Source organism: Athene noctua, chromosome 5 (assembly GCF_965140245.1).
Source record: "Athene noctua chromosome 5, bAthNoc1.hap1.1, whole genome shotgun sequence".
In the NCBI taxonomy this organism is placed as follows: domain Eukaryota; kingdom Metazoa; phylum Chordata; class Aves; order Strigiformes; family Strigidae; genus Athene; species Athene noctua.
In genome coordinates, this window is record NC_134041.1 from 10,273,736 (window position 1) to 10,294,285 (window position 20,550).

The 20,550-nt window shown below is 42.0% G+C and overlaps 1 protein-coding gene across 2 annotated transcripts; it reads left to right on the plus strand.

Moving 5' to 3' along the window:
* The first annotated feature begins 641 nt into the window (after nt 1-641).
* EFCAB14 (EF-hand calcium binding domain 14) lies at nt 642-20,542 on the plus strand. 2 transcript variants are annotated; one of them, XM_074906260.1, is made up of 11 exons: nt 642-981; nt 1,881-2,029; nt 5,356-5,501; nt 7,347-7,445; nt 11,702-11,812; nt 12,659-12,739; nt 13,577-13,768; nt 14,437-14,511; nt 15,661-15,772; nt 16,637-16,768; nt 17,595-20,542. In XM_074906260.1, exons 1-11 carry the CDS (start codon nt 806-808, stop codon nt 17,768-17,770), a joined length of 1,449 nt encoding a protein of 482 aa, XP_074762361.1. In that variant the 5' UTR covers nt 642-805; the 3' UTR covers nt 17,771-20,542. The 2 variants fall into 2 exon arrangements, with proteins under 2 accessions (XP_074762361.1, XP_074762362.1); XM_074906261.1 differs by having other exon boundaries at nt 13,577-13,765.
* Nucleotides 20,543-20,550: the final 8 nt, after the last annotated feature.

Consider the following 20,550-nt stretch of genomic DNA (forward strand, 5'->3'; position numbering starts at 1 on the left):
CCTGCCTCCCAAGGTTTCACCCTCATCTCAATCCATTCCCACCCCAGCATCCCGGCTGACAGCTCCACCCCTCCTCCCCTGCCCGCTGCCGGCCCCCCGAGCGAGATATCATTCTGAGCCGCGTCTTAAAAACGGCCGGGATAACATCTCCACAGCGAGCGCGGTGAATCCTGCCCCGGGCTGGTTTTGGGGCGCTGTGTCAGCCGAGAGGCTGGCTCTGGCTAACGCGGCAGCTCCGGCACAGCTCTGTGGCAGGCAGAGGGCAGGCGGCTGCCAGGCAATACCGCTTCCCTGCCGCCGTTATCTCTGAGGAAGTGTCCCCGCCGAGCGCGGCGGGCCAGGGGCCGGAGGGAGGCGCCAGCCGGGCCGTGCCCCTCCGCTTGGCCGCTTCCAGGCTCCTCCCTCACGGCTCGTACCCACCCGCCGGGGGCGGGACGCGAACCCGCAGACCCTGCGCGCGTTTCTCGGCCCCCGTGGCGCCGTGCCTGGGCCTTTAAGCCCCGAGCGGGGCGGTCCCGCGGCGCCCAATGGGAGCGCGGCTTGCTGGCAGGTGGGGGGGCGGCGCGCGGCGGGGCCGGGAGCAGCCATGGCGCGGGCGGGGCGGGTGGCGGTAGCGGTGGGGCCGGCCGTGCCGCCGCGGGGCCGGCGGGGGAGCAGCGGCCGCGGCCCCGCGGAGCGCCTGTAGCCGCGGCCGGGCCGCAGGCTGGCGAGCCGGGGCGCGCTGGCGGCGGCGGCGGCGGAGGAGGAGGAAGAGGGAGGCGGGAGCCAGCCGCCGGCCGCGCCGCCGCTGCCGCCCCACAAGAGGATGAAGAAGCGGAAGGAGCTGAACGCCCTCATCGGCCTGGCCGCCGACGGCCGCAGGAAGAAGCCCGCCAAGAAGGGCTCGGGCCACCGGCTGCTGCGCACCGAGCCGCCCGCCTCCGACTCCGAGTCCAGCTCCGAGGAGGACGAGTTCGCGGGGGCGCGAGGCCGCTGCGGCAAGTGAGTCCCCGGGGTTGTCGCTGCGTCCCTGGCCCGACCTTACCCGTTTGGGGCCCGTGCCCCGGCCCCGCCGCGGCGGGAGCCCCTCGCCTCGGCGCCGGTCTCCGGGGTGGAGTTGGAGGCGGCTGCGTTGCCGTGAGCGGGGCAGCTTCGCGGTTGCGGGCGGGGCGTGGGGCGCTGGGGGCTGCCAGCAAAGACCTAGGGCTGCCCTGAGTGTGTCTGGCCAACAGGTCGCCTGGCTGGGGGTGGAAAGTATGAACTGTTCTCTGGCTTTTTTCTTTTTTTTTTTTTTTTTCTGTTTTACGCTCACAGCAACAGAAGCGGTTTGGGGGCAGTTGCTTGAAGCGTTGAGCGCAGTTATCCGTGTGTGCTCAGCATGGCACAATCCTCTATCTGCCAGCTGACGCAGAGCTGGTTTCCTCGTGGACACGATGTTCTTTTGCCAATAAATAAACTTTTCAGTTAAGTAACAGCGTTATTAATGGACCTCTAAGAATAACTAAAAGTAGGCACATCGCAGAGAAACTTAAGCTTTTGCAATTTAGGATAATCGGCAAGTACTTGTCAAAACATTATGGTAATTCCCTTTCCTGAAGCCTGCCTTCCAAGCTATCAAGCAGATGTTCTGAACATAAGTTTATGTGAGCAGAGGGAAAGGGGAGTAAGGGAAACCTGACAGCTGCTCTTAAATATGCTACATGTACCTCCTGAGGATAAACTGAGCAGAGTAATAGCCCTGATCTCACCGTATAGCCTTATTCATTCTTGGAAAAGCTCTTCATTAGCTCTTGTCAGCCAAAACATGCTGTTCTAGCACTTCCCTTACTTTGATAGAACAGCTTAAAAAACTTTTCTAGGTACTGTTGAATGTTCACAGCCTGTTATTTTTTTTTATTTAGAGGCGACTATCTGCGATGCTGCAAGTTCTGTTACCCATTATGTGCGTTTGTCATTCTTGCCGCTTGTGTGGTAGCGTGCGTTGGCTTAGTGTGGATGCAGGTGGCTCTTAAGGAGGATCTGGATGCAATAAAGGAGAAGTTTCGAACTAGTAAGTATAAATGTAATTACACTATTTCACATTTGCTTTGGGCAGTATGAAGAGCTTTAGTTGCCTACCTGCTTATTCAAATTCTTGAAGGTACTGAGTAGACAAACTGCCCCTGAGATGAGGAGCCCTCTGAGCCAAAAACACTTGGAGGCTGGACAAATCTAGGGCAAATATTATATATTCTTGCCTGTCCTGTATCATCCGAGGAGACATTGGACTAGGTGGGCCTGTACTTACCTGTACATACATTTCTGAAATTCCTGACTTCAGTGTTGAGAGTGCTCTTTTTCAAAGGAAGCCACTATTTAAAAATAAAAAGTTCTGATCAACCCTGTAAAAGCAGTCTAGGGGATTTTGATGCATCCCTTAAAAAAAAAAATAATGGAAAACAATGTTCTTGTCTTGAGCTCTTTTAAAAACCTCTAATGCTTGTTGTGGTGTTACTGCAGTTTTAATGTGGCTTCACTGTTATGTTTTTTCTTTGTATCCTCTGAATGTTTATCTTGCTTGCATTGACCTTTTTCTTCAACTTTTGTATTGTGTTGCGTATGGTGTCGAGTTACGTTTAGTACTTTGAGGTGTGGAGTTCATGTGAAGCATTTTGCTTGTAGGTCTTAGGTTGTCTCTGTCGATCTAACATCTCAGTATTACAACTTTTGTAGTCCTGAGCTTTAAAAAATGGTGAGATCTGCATGTGACGTATGCTCTCAGTTCTCTATATCTCACCTCTGGACACAAGATGTGTTTTGGTCCCTTATTTTAGCATTGTTTAAAATTCTATGTATTGAAAAAGGATAAGATGAGGAGCTGTGTGAATGGAGCAGAAGAGAGTGAAGCTTGAGCATTCAGATGGTCTCTAGCTGCTTCAGGAAGGCTCTGTAGTTAGTTTTGCCTGAGGAGCACAGCTGTTGACTGTGGATTTTGTCCGATAGCTTTGGTCTTCATCTTAGAATTTTTGTGCCCAGGACATGAAAATGACCTTAAAAATAAGGCTGATGAAATCGATTAAAAGATTATGAGACTGCTAGGGCTGGAGGTAAGCAAAGGGCTTGATTTGCTTGTGGTAAGAGTTAGAGGAAATGTGTATAGAAATTATTTGCTATGGTGTTTAGAGCTTCCTGTTCAAATGTGTAATTCTGCTGTGAGGTGGGGAGTTGTCTGCTGAAGTGGAACCTGCTGGCTGGCTGGGAGTGAGAAAAAATGTTGCTGATAGATGTGCTTTTGTATTAATTGATACTGAACTCTGAAAGTTAGCCTTAACTGATTTCCACCAGTTACAGAGGATACCTTCAGTTGCAGGCACTGCTTTATGACTGTGAGGCTACTGGGCAGCTCTGCAGTAGCTGTTTCTGTGTTCCGAGTAAGCTGGCTGCCCAGAAGCTCTTATTGAACCGGTCTCCTTCAAGTATGTACTGGTAGTAAAAGTTTTGCACGATGACAACATCTGTTGGCTTTGGTGTAGTTAAGTTTCATCATTCCTGCTCTACATAGACCTCTTTGTTAAAGCAGTTGCTCTCTCTGCGCTTACTTTCTGGCAATTACAGATGTGCTTGTTTTTTCCTGAATAGCTCTGGTAGAAAAGCTGTGCACTTAATACTTTGTCTAGTGATAAAATAGTCTCAGATTTCCTTGCCACTGTCAGAGCATGCCTAGTAACTGCATGGGAGTCTCATAATGAGCTACAAGATTAAAAACAACAACAAAAAAAGACAGCAAGAATAACCTGGTTCTGGAAGGTAACACTATGCTTTGATGACATGTGTGGGTGGATGGAGAAACCAAGGCATAGGATCAGTCTGTCCTACAAGAAGTTTGGGAAAAGAACCTTCCTTCTCTGAGTCTTCATCCAGATTTTTTTCCCTGTAAGAGCAGATTCTTGTGGTAATATTTGTTAATGTTCTGCCATCTTTTGAACAAACTGAGTATGGCATGAATGCTTTTTAATAATAAGACATCTTTGCATGTAGTATGTTTAGGATAAGGGGAAATCATTGTGGTGTTTCCCTTCAGTTGTCAGTAATGATGCAAAGAATGCATGTAGTTCTTAACCTTCCTAGCACTGCAAAAAACTTAAGTGGAGTCTCACTGTACACAGTGAGAGCAGCAAAACAGAAAATAATTTCTCTACAAGAGCCTCTGAAACATCAGATTCAGTGTGAACTGCTTGTGTCAAATGCCCAATTAGTGTTCAGCCTGTTTTGGCTAAAATACGCCTTTCAAGGTCTTACTTAACCAAAAGTGTTATTCAGATCTTGGGTGATCCATGTAGATTACTCTGTACCTAGAAGTGACTTTTAAGACTTGTTTCAAGGTGAGTGAAGTGGGTTTTTGAAGATGCACAGCTTTCCAGTTGTAGGCATCCACTCCACAGGCATGAAGCACTCCAGAAGGCTTCCCCTTTTGACCAGATGGGTCACACGTGGAAATTTGTTCTGGGAGCTGCCAGCTACGTACCACAAGTCCTACTTCTCTTGGCAGCCTGGTCTGAACAATGGCAGCTTGTTGTGGAGCGTTCCAGTGCTGCCTTACAGGGTGGAGGTGCATGTTTTGGAGAACTGTCAGCTCCATCTCAGAACCATTGCTTATTTGTTCCCCAGATCTAGGGATTTAAGATTGCCTAATAGCGCTTGTGGCTAAACAGCTTAGTCACTGCAGACCTGAAGAGCTGCATTTCTGAGGCTCACTTGCATTAGTCTGAGCTTTGTGTTTCCCCCTGGATGTAGTATTAATTGCAGTAATAACTGACTTTACTTCCCAAGGACCTTGTTTTCTTATTTGTTTACCAACAGACGTTACTGTGTAAGCTTATACATTTTTTCCAGTTGTCTGTCTGTCACACGGAACAACTGTAATCTCATTAATCTCTTTGGAATTCACTTCATTGTCAATTGCCCCTTTGCAAGCTTGAAAAGGGCACTGAGGTTCATTTCATGTGCCTCCTTTGCCCTGGTAGTGGTAGCAGTTCTTATTCACACTCTCATTACTATTTCATGCTCCTCCCTGAAAGTAATGCAAAATAACTGCACTAAATAAAGACCTGCTGAGGCTTGCCAGAATGACAGTACTATTGCAGAGTGTTAAATTTAGTATGATCCCTCTGGGTTCTCTGCAGATGTTAGTACTCTTAGAACAAAAAAGAGCTGTTATTCTGAACAAACACTTAATTCTGAATTGGCAATAAACCCATGTGTAGAAACTGTTACTGCCTTCTTTTACTCATGTAGATGTTGCTGCTTGTAACTTGTTTTCTGCCTTTCAACATTGTTTACCTGGACTTTGGGGGTTTTTTTGAAAGCAAATTTAATTATTTTTTCACTTTTTTTTAGTGGAATCTAATCAAAAGACATCATTCCAAGAAATTCCTAAACTGAATGAAGATTTGGTGCAGAAGCAAAAGCAACTAGAACAAATTGAGACTGGAGAACTGGGGCTAAATAAAATTTGGATAAATATTACAGAGATCAATAAACAGGTGAGATGAATCAGTGCTTGGTTTTGAAAAATAATGAAATACTCGAAGTTTTATTTTTACAAAAATTAATTTCAAATGCAGGGCTGAGCTTTTATCTAAGGACTTTCATTTTTAAAGTAAAATGGAGTACAAACCTCGCTATTAAACAAAAAAAGTTTGACCATCCGCTTGGACTGAAGACTGATCACAAAGAGAAGTTACGCAACCCGTGGAAAGACTTCAGGTCAAACTTAGAAGAACCTGAGAACTGTGCAGTTTTTAATTTTCCTGCCAGATAATTGTGATAACTAGAGATTTGACAATGCAAGTTTCTGAGAATGTCCACAAATGTTTCATAAGCATGGAAAGGAGTTAGTTACCCATTAGTTCACGTTGCTACAAATGAAGTACTGGTGTCTTGTGAATATAAAAATCTGTTAATACACACTCAGAATCTGAGCCAGTGTAAGTCTTAGCTCTGTTTGTGGCTAGAACTAAGCCACTTAACAGAAAGCTGTTTCCTTGGCTGCTGTATTAACTCATGCTTCAAACAATGCATCCAGCATTTCTTACTGAAATTCTTGCCATGGAGGGTAAAAGTTCAGAGCTGCTCACAGTTAGTGGTTGTTGAGAGGTGTGGAACCTTCCCTGACACTGGCGCTTTGGGTTTAATTTTTAAGGGTACTGAGGTGCCTGATCAGATTTTCTTTTTTCTTTTCAGTCCCATGCAGTGGTAAAGTGCTTAATGGGGCATATAACTATATTTGAAAATGTGACTTGCTTTCTTTGGTATCTGTCAGTATGCATTATCCACAGATATTTAAGTGCTTCATTGGACTTTTAAAATGCTATCATCTGCACCTGCATGTTAAAGATACTTGCACGTGGTTCTTGCAGGCCCTCAAGTTACTTCAGAGTCTGGTTACAATCTGAGCTAACTCTTCTGGGGATCAAAATTTAATTACTGTTTTTCCATGAATTGTTGGGATGTGCTGCCTGGGAATTATTTCAGCCAGTATTCACAGCTGTGGAACCAGAGGCTGTGCATGCCAGCTGATCGTTGTTGGTGCAGTGTAAAATTAGGACCTTGCCATTTCCTCAGCTTGCAAAACAACTCTTTTTTTTTAAGCAGAAGAAAGTAGGCTTTATCTGCTCTACTTCTGTGTTGTCAAATGTGAGAAGAAATTATTTTTGATGACTAATGGCTACAAATTGATCTTAAAGCGATAGTGTTAGCAATTAACAGCTAGCATGTAGTTAGTTTATTTGAGAGTCTTTCAGTTGGAATGAGTAATCTTGAAGGCTCATTGAATAATTTGCTGCCTGAGTTAAGCAGTTAACAGAAAATTGAGCTAACCTGCTGTGCCTAGATTGTCACTGTGTCACTTCTGTGGCAGAAGGTTTGGGTAATAAGTACAAGTTCTTTGCTCATCACTCAGCTAGAGGAGTTGCATGGCTTTTCTGGGTTTTGCCAAGCAAATTTGATTGCTCAATACAGAAATGGCTAATTGTTTCCTCTATGTAAGGGTTTGTTGCACAATTTTTTAAAAATCTTTCTTGGTCAGCAGCCTCTCTAAGGGGATGAATGTAAAATGGGTAGAGGGTACCTTATCGAAAAGGGGGGGGGGGGCTTATATATCTTTCATTCAGTTTTAAAAAAAAATCTTGCTTCTCTTGCAAGAGGGAGAATATTTTTAATGTAGCCTAGGAAGGACTTCTGACCTAGACAGGGGTGTATTGTGTGTGTGCACATATATAATTTCGTCTTGCCTTATGTTTTAGTTTTACAAATTAAGTCATTAGTACTGGCAAAGGTCAGAGTCAATATTATGTTGACTAATTCTAAATATTCCTCTTTGGTTTTAGATATCACTATTGACCTCAACAGTAAATCATCTCAAAAACAACATAAAGTCTGCTTCTGATCTGATTTCTCTTCCTCTCACAGTAGAGAAACTTCAGAAGGCAAGTACTATAAATGTGTTCTGTGGTGTTAAGCGGCATCTGGGCTCCTGGGGACAGCAGTGACAACAGGAGTTACCTGAATTGCATGTGAGGAATATTTGCTTCTCTTGTTTTTAAATTGGACTTCAAATACTTGATATTGTATGGTCTTACAATAATGTGTGGCAGGTAGAAAATGTGAAGGCCTTGTTTCTTCTTGTTTCTCATGGAGATGCATTTGTTTGTATTATGTTGTCACTTCTTTAGCTTGGAGCTGATCTTTCTGGTTGCTTTCCTTCAGGTTGCTAATCTTAATATCATTTAAGGCATTTGCAAAAAGTCTGTCTGCAGTTTTACAACTCTGCTTGCAAAGAGGTGGTTTATTTAGCTTTTTTAATTGGAAGAGAAAATGGATTGCTTTCTGGAAAACCTTATCTTCAGCAGCATATAGTTCTACATGTGGCTTTGCATTTACAGTCTTGAGGTGGGTGGGGGTCTAACTTGGGAGCAGTGGGCCTGGAACATTAGCATGGGTTCATGTGTTCAGTACACGCACAGCAAAAGATGAATGGTATTGGGATGGTTTTCTGTCAGTCCCTTGAAAGATGGGCCTTACTGGGTGACACAAGCTGACTTCTAAAGTGACTTCTGTTAATACAGTGTCTTACTGTGTGTCTTAGCTGAGCATTCTTTACTAAAGAACTGTTCTGTTTATTTTGTGAAAAAGAATGGCTTCTTGAAACTTCCTGGCTCTTCCATGCAGTTCTGTTTATTTAGCATAAATGTTTATACTGGGCTAACACCTAATGTCAGTCCAGTCTTTGTGGCTTTTATGGGTTTCCACTTCTCATTTCCTATCCCCACAAAATTAATGTTCAATCAACAAGCTAGTTCTGTGCAAAGCAATTAGTGCGGTTTGGCTGATCAGGCTGCTAGGATTTATTTTTTTGGGAGGAGTACAAAGCTATTTCCTAAGCTTCTAATTTGCTGTTATGAGCATGCTAGATTTTCACTGTGTCATATCAGAAGTAATTCTTAAGGCAGTACCTAGTCTGGAACCTACAACTATTTTTAAAATATATATAGTATAGAGAAACCTTGTTGTCATCTTGCTGCCTTTGGTACAGTTAGGACAAAGTTTTAGGGCCAACAGGTTTCAGCTTGCAGAGGTCTGCTGAACAGTAGGGGTTTTTCCTGTTGAAATAAATCCACCCTTGGTCATACTTTGTGAAAATCAAAGATCTTGGGAATTTTTGAGTTTTTGCCAGTTTCTGCTGTTAAGTCTAAGGTGTTAGATGTGACATCTGTTTCCAGTGCTCTCTTGATGCTATCTTGTTTGCACTTATGCTTTGAAAGGTTGATGTAATAAAAACAGTGCTGGAATCCTTCCAGGAGGTATACTGTGAGGTGTTGACTGTAGAAAAAATATTTTGAGGTTTAAATACAATAGTTGTAATAGTTTGTAAGTATTGTGTTAATGAAGAGTGACAGGTTTCAAGACCTGGATTACTTTTTGACCTCTGTGTGCATGCTGCACTACCTCCTGTCATACAGAAGAACTTCAGTGAGTGTAGGTGGGTAGCCTGGCTTTTGATAGCCCCAGTGAAAAATCTCCTGCTCAACTGTCCATTGCATCCAGCTAGCTGTCTTTGGAATTGCCTGCCATTCCAGGAAGAAATCATCTATTAGCAGTCCTGGCTAACTGGGGAGGTCCCAGTTGACTGGAGGTTAGCAAATGTGACACCCATCTACAGGAAGTGCTGAAAGGAGGATCAGGAGAGCTACAGGCCTTGTCACTCTGACCTTGGTGCCAGGGAAGGTTATAGAGCAGATCATCTTGAGTGCTGTCACATGGCACATACAGGACAACCAGGTCATCAGGCCCAGTCAGCATGGGTTTATGAAAGCCAGGTCCTGCTTGACAAACCTGATCTCCTTCTATGACAAGGTGACCCACTCAGTGGATGAGGGAAAGGCTATGGATGTTGTCTACCTAGACTTTAGTAAAGCCTTTGACACTGTTTCTCACAGCACTCTCCTGCAGAAACTGTTTGCTCATGGCTTGGATGGATGTAGTATTCTATGGGTAAAATCTGGCTGTGTGGCTGGGCCCAAAGAGTTGTGGTGAAGGGACTTAAATTTACTTGGTGGACAGTCACAAGTAGTGTTCCCCAGGGCTCAGTGTTGGGACTAGTTCTCTTTAATATCTTTATCAATGATTTGGATGAGGAGATTGAGTGCAACCTCAGTGAGTTTGCATATGACACCCAAGTTGGGCAGGAAGGTTGATCAGCTTGAGGGTAGGAAGGCTCTACAGAGGGATCTGGACAAGCTGGATTGATGGGCCAAGACCAGCTGTATGAGGTTCAACAAGGCTCTGTACTGGGTCCTGCACTTTGGTTACAACAACCCCATGCAGCGCTATGGGGTTGAGGAAGAGTGACTGGAAAGCTGCCTACTGGAAAAGGACCTGGGGTTGTGTTGGCTGACAACGAACTGAATATGAGCCAGCAGTGTGCCAAGGTGGCCAATAGCATTGTGGCTTGCATCAGAAATAGTGTGGCCAGCAGGACTAGGGAAGTGATCGTCCCCCTGTACCCGGCACTGGTGAGGCTGCACCTCAATCGCTGTGTTCAGTTTTGGGCCCCTCACTACAGGAAAGACATTGAAGTGCTGGAGCATGTCCAAAGAAGAACAACGAAGCTGGTGAAGGGTCGAGAGAACAAGTCTTGTGAGGAGCAGCTGAGGGAACTGGGGTTGTTTAGGCTGAGGGGGAGACCTCATCGCCCTCTACAGCTACCTGAAAGGAGGCTGTAGTGAGGTGGGTGTCAGTCTCTCAGATAACAAGTGATAGGACAAGAGGAAACAGCTTCAAGTTGTGCCAGGGGAGGTTTACATTGGAAATTAAGAAAAATTTCTTCACTGAAAGTGTTGTCAAGCATTGGAACAGGCTGCCCAGGGAAGTGGTGGAGTCATGATCCCTGGAGGTATTTAAAAGACGTGTAGATGAGGTACTTGGGGCCATGGTTTAGTGGTGGACTTGGCAGTGTTAATAGTTGGATTCAATGATCTTAAAGGTCCCTTCCAACCTAAGTGATTCTGTGAAAAGGTTGCTATTCTTAGAATAGGATTTTGGTTTTCTTAAGCCTTTTTCCCTGCAGGTATTGTTCCTGAAAATGGGGTGCTGCCTGCTGGTGTTAAGAGTCCTGAAGGATTATTGAGGGAGTTCCTCCTGGACTGTGGCTTTTGTTCAGACTGATGAAAGGTGCTGAAGGTGTCCTAAGATCCTCCAGGGTGGAGAGGTTGTTTCCTGAACCTGTGCTCAGACTTGCAAAATGAAGAGCTGGAGGAAGATTTGGGTGGATATTGTTTGAATGTAGTCTGGATAGCTAGAGGGTCACTTCAGTGCCTTAAGAGTTTATGAACATAACAGTCATAGGAAAAGGGGATTTTAAAATGGGTTCTGTTTGTTTTAGTGATTGAAGAAAGTCTTAAAAATGGAATAAGAAGCATAGGGGCATGCTCTGTCCTGCTACTTCCACTAGTTTGCAGATATCCTAGCTGACAATCTGACTCTACGTGCAATGCCTTCAGCTGCTGGAACACCAGTACAGCTTTACAGAACAGTTACTTTCTAAAGTTAGAGCTGGGGAGAAGTAGGGCGAGTTCACATAGGTAAAGGCAAGGGAAAGATGAGACAGGAGTAGTCAGAAGCAAAGGCAGTTGTCAGAGCACACTGACTGTACCCACAGAATTCACAGCAGCTTTCCTGATACTTCAGAGCTATTCTTTCATTTTTAAAAAAAGCAGTCCTTGCCTGAAAATCTAATCTGCAACTTCTGGCAGACTGATTTTTTTTTCAGTGTATGATGTGTCTGAAAGACAATGAAGGCAGGATAAATCAGTAATGTCAACATCCTTGTATTCAATACAAATACTCCATGTAGAGAGGAGGTAAGATGTCTTAATATCAGGGTTTTTTTTAATTAATGACAGAACTTTTGTATTGTTTTGGGAGTGAGAGTAGCAAACCTGTAATTGTGGTCATTTAGCTTAAGCTCTCATGGTGTAGAGTGTGTCTTTATTAGCCTGGAGATGGGATGGGTATAATTTGCAGTTTTGTCTGCAAATAAAGTTCCAAATACTTCAAATTCACATGCATATTTTTGTGGCAGTCTGCCTGCAGTTTCACTAACAAAACATTGTTTAGCAGGTTAAAACTTTGGGACAGTGCAGCTTGAGGAAGGCTGAGATTTTTGTCGTGTTCTTTATTCCAGACTGTAGCGAACATCGGTAGCACGCTTACAAGTGTTTCTCATGATGTTGAAAATATACAGACAGCTATTGAAGAATTCAAGAAATCCATAGAAATACTCCAGAATGATGTGGTAAGAAAATGTACTGCATTTTAACAGTTACCTTTATGAAGCCAAGATTAAGAACTGGGTGGAGTTCTGCCTTATGCCTTCAAAATACTTCTGAAATTTCAGTAGGTGTTGGTTGGTACATTAATACTCTAATCTTCAAATCCCTGTGTGGCATTTCCTATATGGTACCAAGTATGTATTTCTCTGGAGCCAGAATTTTTGGTCCCTACTACACTTACCCTGCAGATTTTTTTGTTTCCCACTACACAGTTGTGGAACCTTTGGAATCTCTGCTTCTGTGTGATTCAGGGAACTGCTTATGGTAACTGCACTGTTTTAGGATTGGGGATGCTGGAAGTGTTGAGATAAAGGTTGTTGGTTGAATTAAAGATGTGTATAAGGATTAAATTATTGACCATCTTTACCAGAAACTACTCACTGTATTTATACTGACCTCTCAGTTGGGGTTAACAAACTGAGCCAATAATTAAAGCTTTTCAGCTAAACTGCAATACAGCATTACTTTAATAAGAATACTTGCAGATAATATCTAAATTAGACACATGATAAAAATTGATTCAGTCAGTGGGTGTTACAAGAACATTGCTGATATGGTAGCAGTGAAAAGTGTATCATAATACTTCATTAAAGGGAGAAGAGCTAATTAGAAGGGTTTAATTAAAATAAATTTGGACCTTATGTAGTTGAAAGAAAACTCTATTAGCCTGGTTAAAATACTGCATGCACAACAGACATGAGTGACTATAATTGTAGCAAAACATTCTTAGCTACAGCCTGCCAATTATTAAAAGCTTAGTATTTTTTTTACAGACATTTGGTAACATAATTTTCTACTTCTTTCCTTAGAAGGAATTAAAACAGATACCTTCACTTCCCTCCACTGTTGTACCAAGGACTGAGAGAAATCAGACAGAAATTTGCAAAAAGGTATTTTTCTCCCTTGCATAAGGAATATAGGTACAAGTATGACCGATATGTAACTTTGTGTGTTCTGCAGTACTGTTGTGTACAAAAAAATTATGGATTTTATCAAGACAATACTTCAAAACAAAATATTAATGTTCCTGTATATGTGCAAACAGGAAAGTACCCTAGTCAGTGGTTTTTTGTGTTATAACTGGGTGAAGAGTAAAAAGACTGAAAACGATATCCAACAAATTATAGGTGTACTTTGCCCATGTAAATGGAAATGAGTTAAAGGCTTCTTATGGAATAGATTTCATGGCAGGTACTTGCCAAACAGCAAATCTGGGAGTGGCATGTAATGAGTCACCCTTAATGTAATGAGGTGTGGAAAGCAGGGATTCAGCAACAATTAAAAAAAAAAAAAGGATAAGGTGTGCCTGTTCAGCTGAAAGGGTTGGAATGGAATGACTGCTTTTATTTACATTTAATACAGTTGATATCTTCCTCAAAAATGAATATTGTATATAAATATGCCTAGTACATGCTTTCTTGGGAAAAATGGTTGGTGTGGTTACTAAGCTTGCCTTGGAAAATTAGATGAATAGGCTTTCTGTGTTGGCTGGCACAGCTGAAGTGATTACATTAGCAACAAAGAGGTTAGCCCTGAGGAAGAGTCTCAGTTTCAGACTTTGAAAGCTGGAATAACTTTCTGGAAGCTTCCAGATAGATGCTTTCAGCGGTGTCGGTAGAGAGCCAGTCTGAAGTCTGCCCAGTTAAACTGGGTCAGTCACCATGTTGTTAATAGCAAGAGCACTGCAGAGGTTGAGTAAACTGACATGTGCTGGTTTTGTATTTCAGGAAAGCCAGTCACTGCATATAGCTTTGGAAGAGCTAAACAGTACTGTAGTGGTGTACCAAAAGTTGAATGACGTAAAGCTTCTAAATGTGGACTCAGCCATTGGTAACCTTAGCCAGAGGGTTATGCTGTTAGAAAACTCTCCCCTTGCTGTGAATAATCTGGACAAAAGAGAGAACTTGTCTACCAGTGTGGTGAGTATTTGAAGACTAAGGGTGTCTACTCAGGCTAGTAGTTTTAATACTTCCTATACACTATAGATACAACTTTTCAAACCTAACTAAAGAAAATGTGTGAGTGAAACTTGAGACACCTAAGATTTCATTTTAAAAGGCTGGAATTTGTTCCATATTTCCGAACAGATAACCAATATAAGAGTATCTCAGAGAGTGGTTATTTCTATCCTTCACAATCTAAGGAAAAATGGCCAAAACATTGTGACATTTAAGACTTGTGTGACTGCTTAATGGAACAGGATTCACAAACCTTTTTATGTTTTAGGAAGGCACTCTGGCATGGGTCTGTTAAGACCACTGAGGAGCTAGGTGGGCCCCTGGCTTGTTCATCATGCTTAGATGTTTAAAAAAAAAAAAAAAGAAAAAAGAAAAATATGTTTGTGAATACTTCCAGTGCTTCTCTATGCCATACTGGGGCCACTCTCTGAGAACGTGTTCTGTATGTTTAGCAATAAGGGACATGCTGATGTTGCTGTGGTAAATTACATAACCCACTGTCTTCATGTTTATTCTAGCATGTATTTGTCCTGTCGTTTTCCTGCTTCATGTCTGCCAAATGTAGTAAAGAAACTCAATTGTAGAATAAGCACATGAATAAACTTGGCTGTCTTCCATTTTTCCTGTAGGATGCAACTACCTCTGTAAAAGTGGAAAATGAAGATCAACTAGATAATGAAACTCTTTCAAATAAAGAAACAAAGGTAAAGTAAGGAAACCCAAATTACACTGGATTAGTGGAGCATGTCATTGTCTTTATAATCATGTTTTAAATAAGACTTAATTGAGGAAAGATCTGCAAGCAGGCTAATCTGATGAAGTTTATTTTAAAAAAAAAAAAAAGTCCAGAGTAGGACAGCTTACCTACCCCATTCTGGGGACAGGAAGTAGTTAGGATGGGAGAAAAGTTACAACAGTTTAAAGTTTTTCTGTTCTGACTACATAGTTAGTGGGTTAACATAGCAGAGCTGCTGTAATAGCCTTCCCTGCAGCTGAAAGAATCTTGGGAGGTTCAGACCTTGGTCCAGTGGACTGGCAGCCAGCTCATGGGAGTACTCACTGCCATTCTCTCACAAAAGCTAGCCCAACTGTTGTGGGTTCACACCGCAAATGGGGTTAAGGCATTTATCTAGGTTTGGAAGCTTTCTTGGAGAAACTTTGCACTAGTGGAGTCTAGGAATTGTTGAAAACCACCTCTCAGTAAGGATCTGATGACTGGCTGTGAGTTTACCAGACTGAATGGCCAAATTGTGGGCTGGGTATAAGAGGCAGCACTGCTGAGGTTAATTTCCATGTTTGGAAAGAAGGCAGGTGAGTGAACTGGCTACAGTCAGTTCTAGGCTTGGATTGGATTGATGTGAACTCAATCAGTCTTCTGGAACCGACTCATAGAAAGAGCAAAGGAGCTCCAGATTAAAAAATGTGGTGTTTTTACTTTGACAGAGATACAGTGACTCCTGCACTAAGGTAGTCAGTACTGCAGACAAACATTTGAAACAATTATGCAATTCAATTAATGTTCGCTACAAGTATGTTTGACTGGTTTATATTATGATTTTTCAGAGTCTTGATCATTTATATAAGAAATACAGAAATTAGATGTTAGATTCTTTTGAAATCGGTATCTGCAAAATAGTTTCCTACTTTTCAGGTTGAGGTATTGATTCTGTTTTCTTGCAGACCATGTGAATTTATTCCTTATATCTTTTTTTTTTTAATTTTAAAATCTTGTTTATAATTTTAAACTTGATCAGCCTGGAGACCTCCAAGTCACTCAAAAGCACTTCCATCTTTTCCTGGTCCTCTCCATTTACTGAAGAGGTGCTTCTTAAATTTTTTTTCTACATATGCAGGAAACAGAAACTAGAGATTCTCAGGTATTAAAACTAAGAGAGAAGCTTCAGCTGATCAGCGCTCTCACAGGCAAGCCGGAAAATGACAGACCCATTGAGACATCAAAGAATGGTAAGAATGTCATATAGTAGTAATCCATAAACCTGAAGGTTCCCTGTGTAATTCAAAGAATAACTAATGATAATGGATAACCTAGATTGTTCCTTAAGATTTTGGTGAAGATTATTTTGAAGTGATAGGAAACGGATGGCTCTAAAATAGAAAACTGTCTATGACTACACAAGTTTGAAGGTGGCTTTCCATGTGTATAGCGGGATCCACATGTATCAATAGCTTGTATGCGAAGTCATACTGTGATTAACCTGTAGAAATTTATACCCAGTAACATCTATTTTTGCTTTTTCAAAATCTAAGTGTAACATAGAAGAAAGGCCTGCATCTCTGCTGACTTGTCAGAGTTCTGCACTTTTGCTGTATATATTCAGGTAGTGCCGAAGATCAGATCTGAAATATTTCATTACAGTAGAACTGTGCTTGTTAATGTGCTAAGCAGCAATTTAGAAGTTTAGACCTTGCTGTTGGGGAAGATAGATATCTGTATTGGCATGGTGAAAACAGCCCGGGTGGGCAGATGTAATTTGCTTAATAAAGCTTTTTCAGCACTTTTAGACAGGGAAGTTGAAAGCACTTCCTAATCATTCTTTGGGATTTACAGATACACATCTCCTAGGACAGCCTGAAAGATTAAAGCTGTATAACTGTCCAATAAAAAATTTTTTCTCTGTTCTTCCAGTTATTGGTAAAAAGGGACATCACTGCTGTATTCTGCAACAGTTTTGCAACATTCTTACCACATACAGCATCTATGATGCAAAAAAAATTGAAATTAATTAGTTTTATCGCATTTTTTATTTTGTTTCTGCTAACTGTAATTCTGTGGAATTAGTAACACTAATAGAAATTGTTTTGTAACAGTTGAAAGTAGTCTGAGTACTACAGAAAAGCCCACAGACCTTTCCAGGCTGGCTTCAAGGTCAGCTGATGACAACACAGAGAGTAATGGACAGCTGAGACATCTGTCCTTACCAGGAGTTTCCAGCATCCAAGGTATGTCCTTTGTGGGTTGACCTTTTATTTTTCTATTTCATGTAAATGTTTAAGAGACAGTAAATATAGCTGGAATTATGGTGGCATGTCTGGGCATTTTGGGAGATGTGAGGTCAATTTTAAAAGCTTGAGAACTACATGCTTTTTAAAAAAAGAGTAATTAAAAAAACCCAACCAAAACCTGAAAGGAAAGAATAGTATGTAAAGAAAAGGAGATTTAAACAGGAGTGTGAATTATAATTATTTTGAGTTCCAAAGTATTATACCAAGTGCCTCAAAGATTGAGAGAAGTCAAGGGCAGAATGTGGGTGCTGAAAAAAAATTAAGTGGGTGTGAGTGTGTATGTTTTGGTTTTTTTTTTTTTTCTTGTTTATTTTAAAAGAACACTGTCCAGTAAATGAATGGTTCCTGGATCTTGCTGTTCAGCCTCTTCAGCTACTGAAAGGGCAGTGCTTTGCATCAGGAAATGAATAGACACTTTTCACTTTATATCGTCTGTGCTGTTGGTATAGCAACAGCCATTCAGAGCTTGCTTTTGTGGAGAGTAACTGCATCTGTATGCAGTTAGTGGTTGTAGAATGGGCTATTAGTCGTGGCCAGAAATAGGGACTACTTTTCTCAGATTTAATGTAACTTAATCCAGAAATGTTCATGGTTTGGTTTTTTTTTTTTCTCCTAAACTGTTACTGACAGCTTGTAGCAATGCAGAAGGCAAACTACATACTTGAGGATGCTTTATTTAGTGCAGTAAAACTGGAAGAGCACCTTAATAGGATATTCCTGTGTATTTAAAGGAGCTACTTTTCAATCCTTGTTCTCTTTGCAGATCTTCAGAATTTGTTTGAAAAAGCAACTGAAGATGCTGATGGAAAACTATCATATGAAGATCTTCAAAAGCTGCTTGGCTCTACAACCCAAGAGTCACAGAGCTTTAAGAAATTTGATACAGATGGAGATGAGAAATACTCATTGCAAGAACTGAGATTAGCGTTAGGTGTATAGGATATGTATTTAGAAATGTGATACTGATGGATGCTACTGTAGCTAAAGGAAACTACGGGACATGAAAAACTATGTCTGCACTTTCCCAGCGTTTTACTGATCTTTGGAGCTAAATTACTGTACACATTGCCACCTCTTTATTTCATTTGCATTTATTGAGAAGAAATTTACAAATTTATGTCAATAGGACATATTATTGGGACTGTGTTAAAATCCAGAAAATTCCCAAACTTGGAAACATTTTCCTCTGATTCTTTCCTTTTCAAGGAATTTGTTTTTAATTTAAAATGTGTACATACTAAAATAAAACTATGGTTTTATATTTCACTAAAATTTGCCTTAAATTAGAGTGCTGCACTTTATGTAGAGCAGAAGGAAGTCTGTCTTGTAAAGATGGGCTGCTTCCGCTTGTAAATATTTGAGATAGAGTAAATTATGCATATTTAAGGGGAAGTTTGTGTCAGGGGCTGTGTTGGTAGTAAGCTGTTTATAATGGGAGACTGAGCCTAAAAGGGGTGGTTAAGAGCTTCAGCTAAAATTCTAATTTTGACTAAGTATATCCATGAATGAGTTTGGACTCAGTCAGCGGAAAGCAGGAGTGGTAAATCAGGCCCATCTATAGCAGGATGTATTTTTAGAGGGAGGAGTTGAAAGTGTTTTTATATCATGAGCCTACAGGAGCAATTACCTACCAAGTGCTTGGGTTTTCACTTCAGCATTCTTTTAGCTTTGCTGTATTGTGTCCAGATTACACTTTGTGAGATAAACCTGTTTTTTAAAAAACAAAAATGTATTGAATAACTTTAACAGATGCTTAAGAGGTAGAAGTCTACATTGCAACCTGCTGAGTAGCACCTGGATAGTTCATGCCTTGGGTACAGTCAGTGGTGTGCTGATGGTCTCACTGACAGGTCACTGGAGATCTTTGGAACAGGGTTGCTGGTGCAGCTGGTTTCTTCCATGCACTGTTGTTTGGGTCACTCTGATGCAGTGTCCAGAGTAAAGCTCCTCGTCACTAGGAGTGTGAGCAGGTGGTGAAGGCCCAGAGTAGACTTGCGGGTTCTTTCCTGACTAATGTGAACATGATCACTTCTTGGTACATTTACCTTTTGTGTTCTTGCCAACAGAAGGATGTAAAAAGCAGGGTAGGTGTATGCAACCATGTCAGCGTTCTCTGCCAACATGTGCTTTGTAAGTGAGGCTTCCTTACTGTGGAGGAAGTTAAGGGTTTGTTATAGTAGTGGATCTAAACACAGAGTGTGTTTATGACCTTCTGGAACATAGAAAATGGCTTTCGCAGAAAGAATTCTCTTGCAGGCTAGATCAGGGCCAAGTTGGATGATTTTGCTCACAAATATCACTGATCTTGTTGGGAGTTTTATGCATGATTAGTGAATTCAGGTTTCCCACCTCACTGAAACATCAGTTTATGTGGAAGTCTGTTTATAACTGACTTCTGTATAACTTTAGACTGGATGTTTTATGAATAGTTGTATTATGTGAGTATGAAGTAGTGAAGGAATATACAAAATGGAACCCTGTTACCCATTGCCTAGGCTGTTTTCACTGTTGCTCTTCTATCCTGTTCGGGTAATGCAGATGTGACCCAATACAGAAATGCTTTTGATGTTTGAGAACAAAGTATTTAAAAACAAAACAAAACCAACCAACCTTGGCTTTTGAGAGGACAAGAAGCCACCACTTGCTTCTTGCCGCTTCCCACGCCCTTTTATATGCTACTGTATAATTCCTTAACCAAATAAAAAAAAGAGCAATAAAATGTAACCATTCTGGTATTTTATTTGTACATACTGTATCATAGCCATATGCCAGAGTTTGCAAAATATTTTTGGAAGTTTGATTTGTATGGAATTTAACTTACCTTAAAATTTAAGGGATTATCGTATTGCTATGTGAATCTGTTGGTGTTTTGTTTTGTTGCAGTCCGCTTTACTTTTAGAAGGCTTTTCAACAGCAGGAGTGAAACTGTCAGCTAGAGACAGCCTGTGCTGCTCCAGCTGCCCGTGGCCTCTGCCTGTGGCCCGGAGCTGGGCTGGTCCCTAACTGGCACAGGGGCACAGCTGTCTGCTGATGCTGCTTAATTTGCATGTCAGGAGCATAGTTAATAGCTAATTGCTGTAGTCACTGCTGTTGTAGGATGGAGTTATGCTGTCAGTTTAACAAATCTGATCACTCGTGGTCGTGTCTGTTTGGCCTAGGGTAGCCAGTAGCGGTGTGCTGCAGGCTGGGAGCACCTGTCCCTGCGAGTTTTCTGCCAGGCTCTGCTCTCCATCCCGCATGCTTCCCAAAGCCCCGGCACTGGGTGTTGCCAGGCTTCCTTCCTCATCTTTTATTCACGCTGCAGATGGCAGAGGGCATATAAAAACCGCAAGCAGAGTCAATGCACTTGTCGGGATCTGCATTCTGCTGTAGCTCATGCCTACAGGCTGCAGGCTTCCGGGGGTGGTTTGGGGCTCATGTTCAGGCTGTGTTTGTGCCGTTTTGGCTGACCCCTGTGTAGGGGTTTCCAGAGGGGAGGTTCGTGGGTTCATTTTCAGGCTGTATTTGTGTTGTTCTGCGTGACCCCTGTGTAGGGACCACTGTGTACCTTTCAGTGCAGGGACTGACCTTTACAGGGTGCTGGCTGCGCATCGTGCTCCTACTCCGCCGGGTTTGCGCTACGGCACTCCACGCGCTTTTTTTTTTTTTTTTTTTTTTTTAAAAAATCATGTAACGCGGCTTTTAATTTATCTCAATAAAAGTTCCTGTCGAGCCTGCGC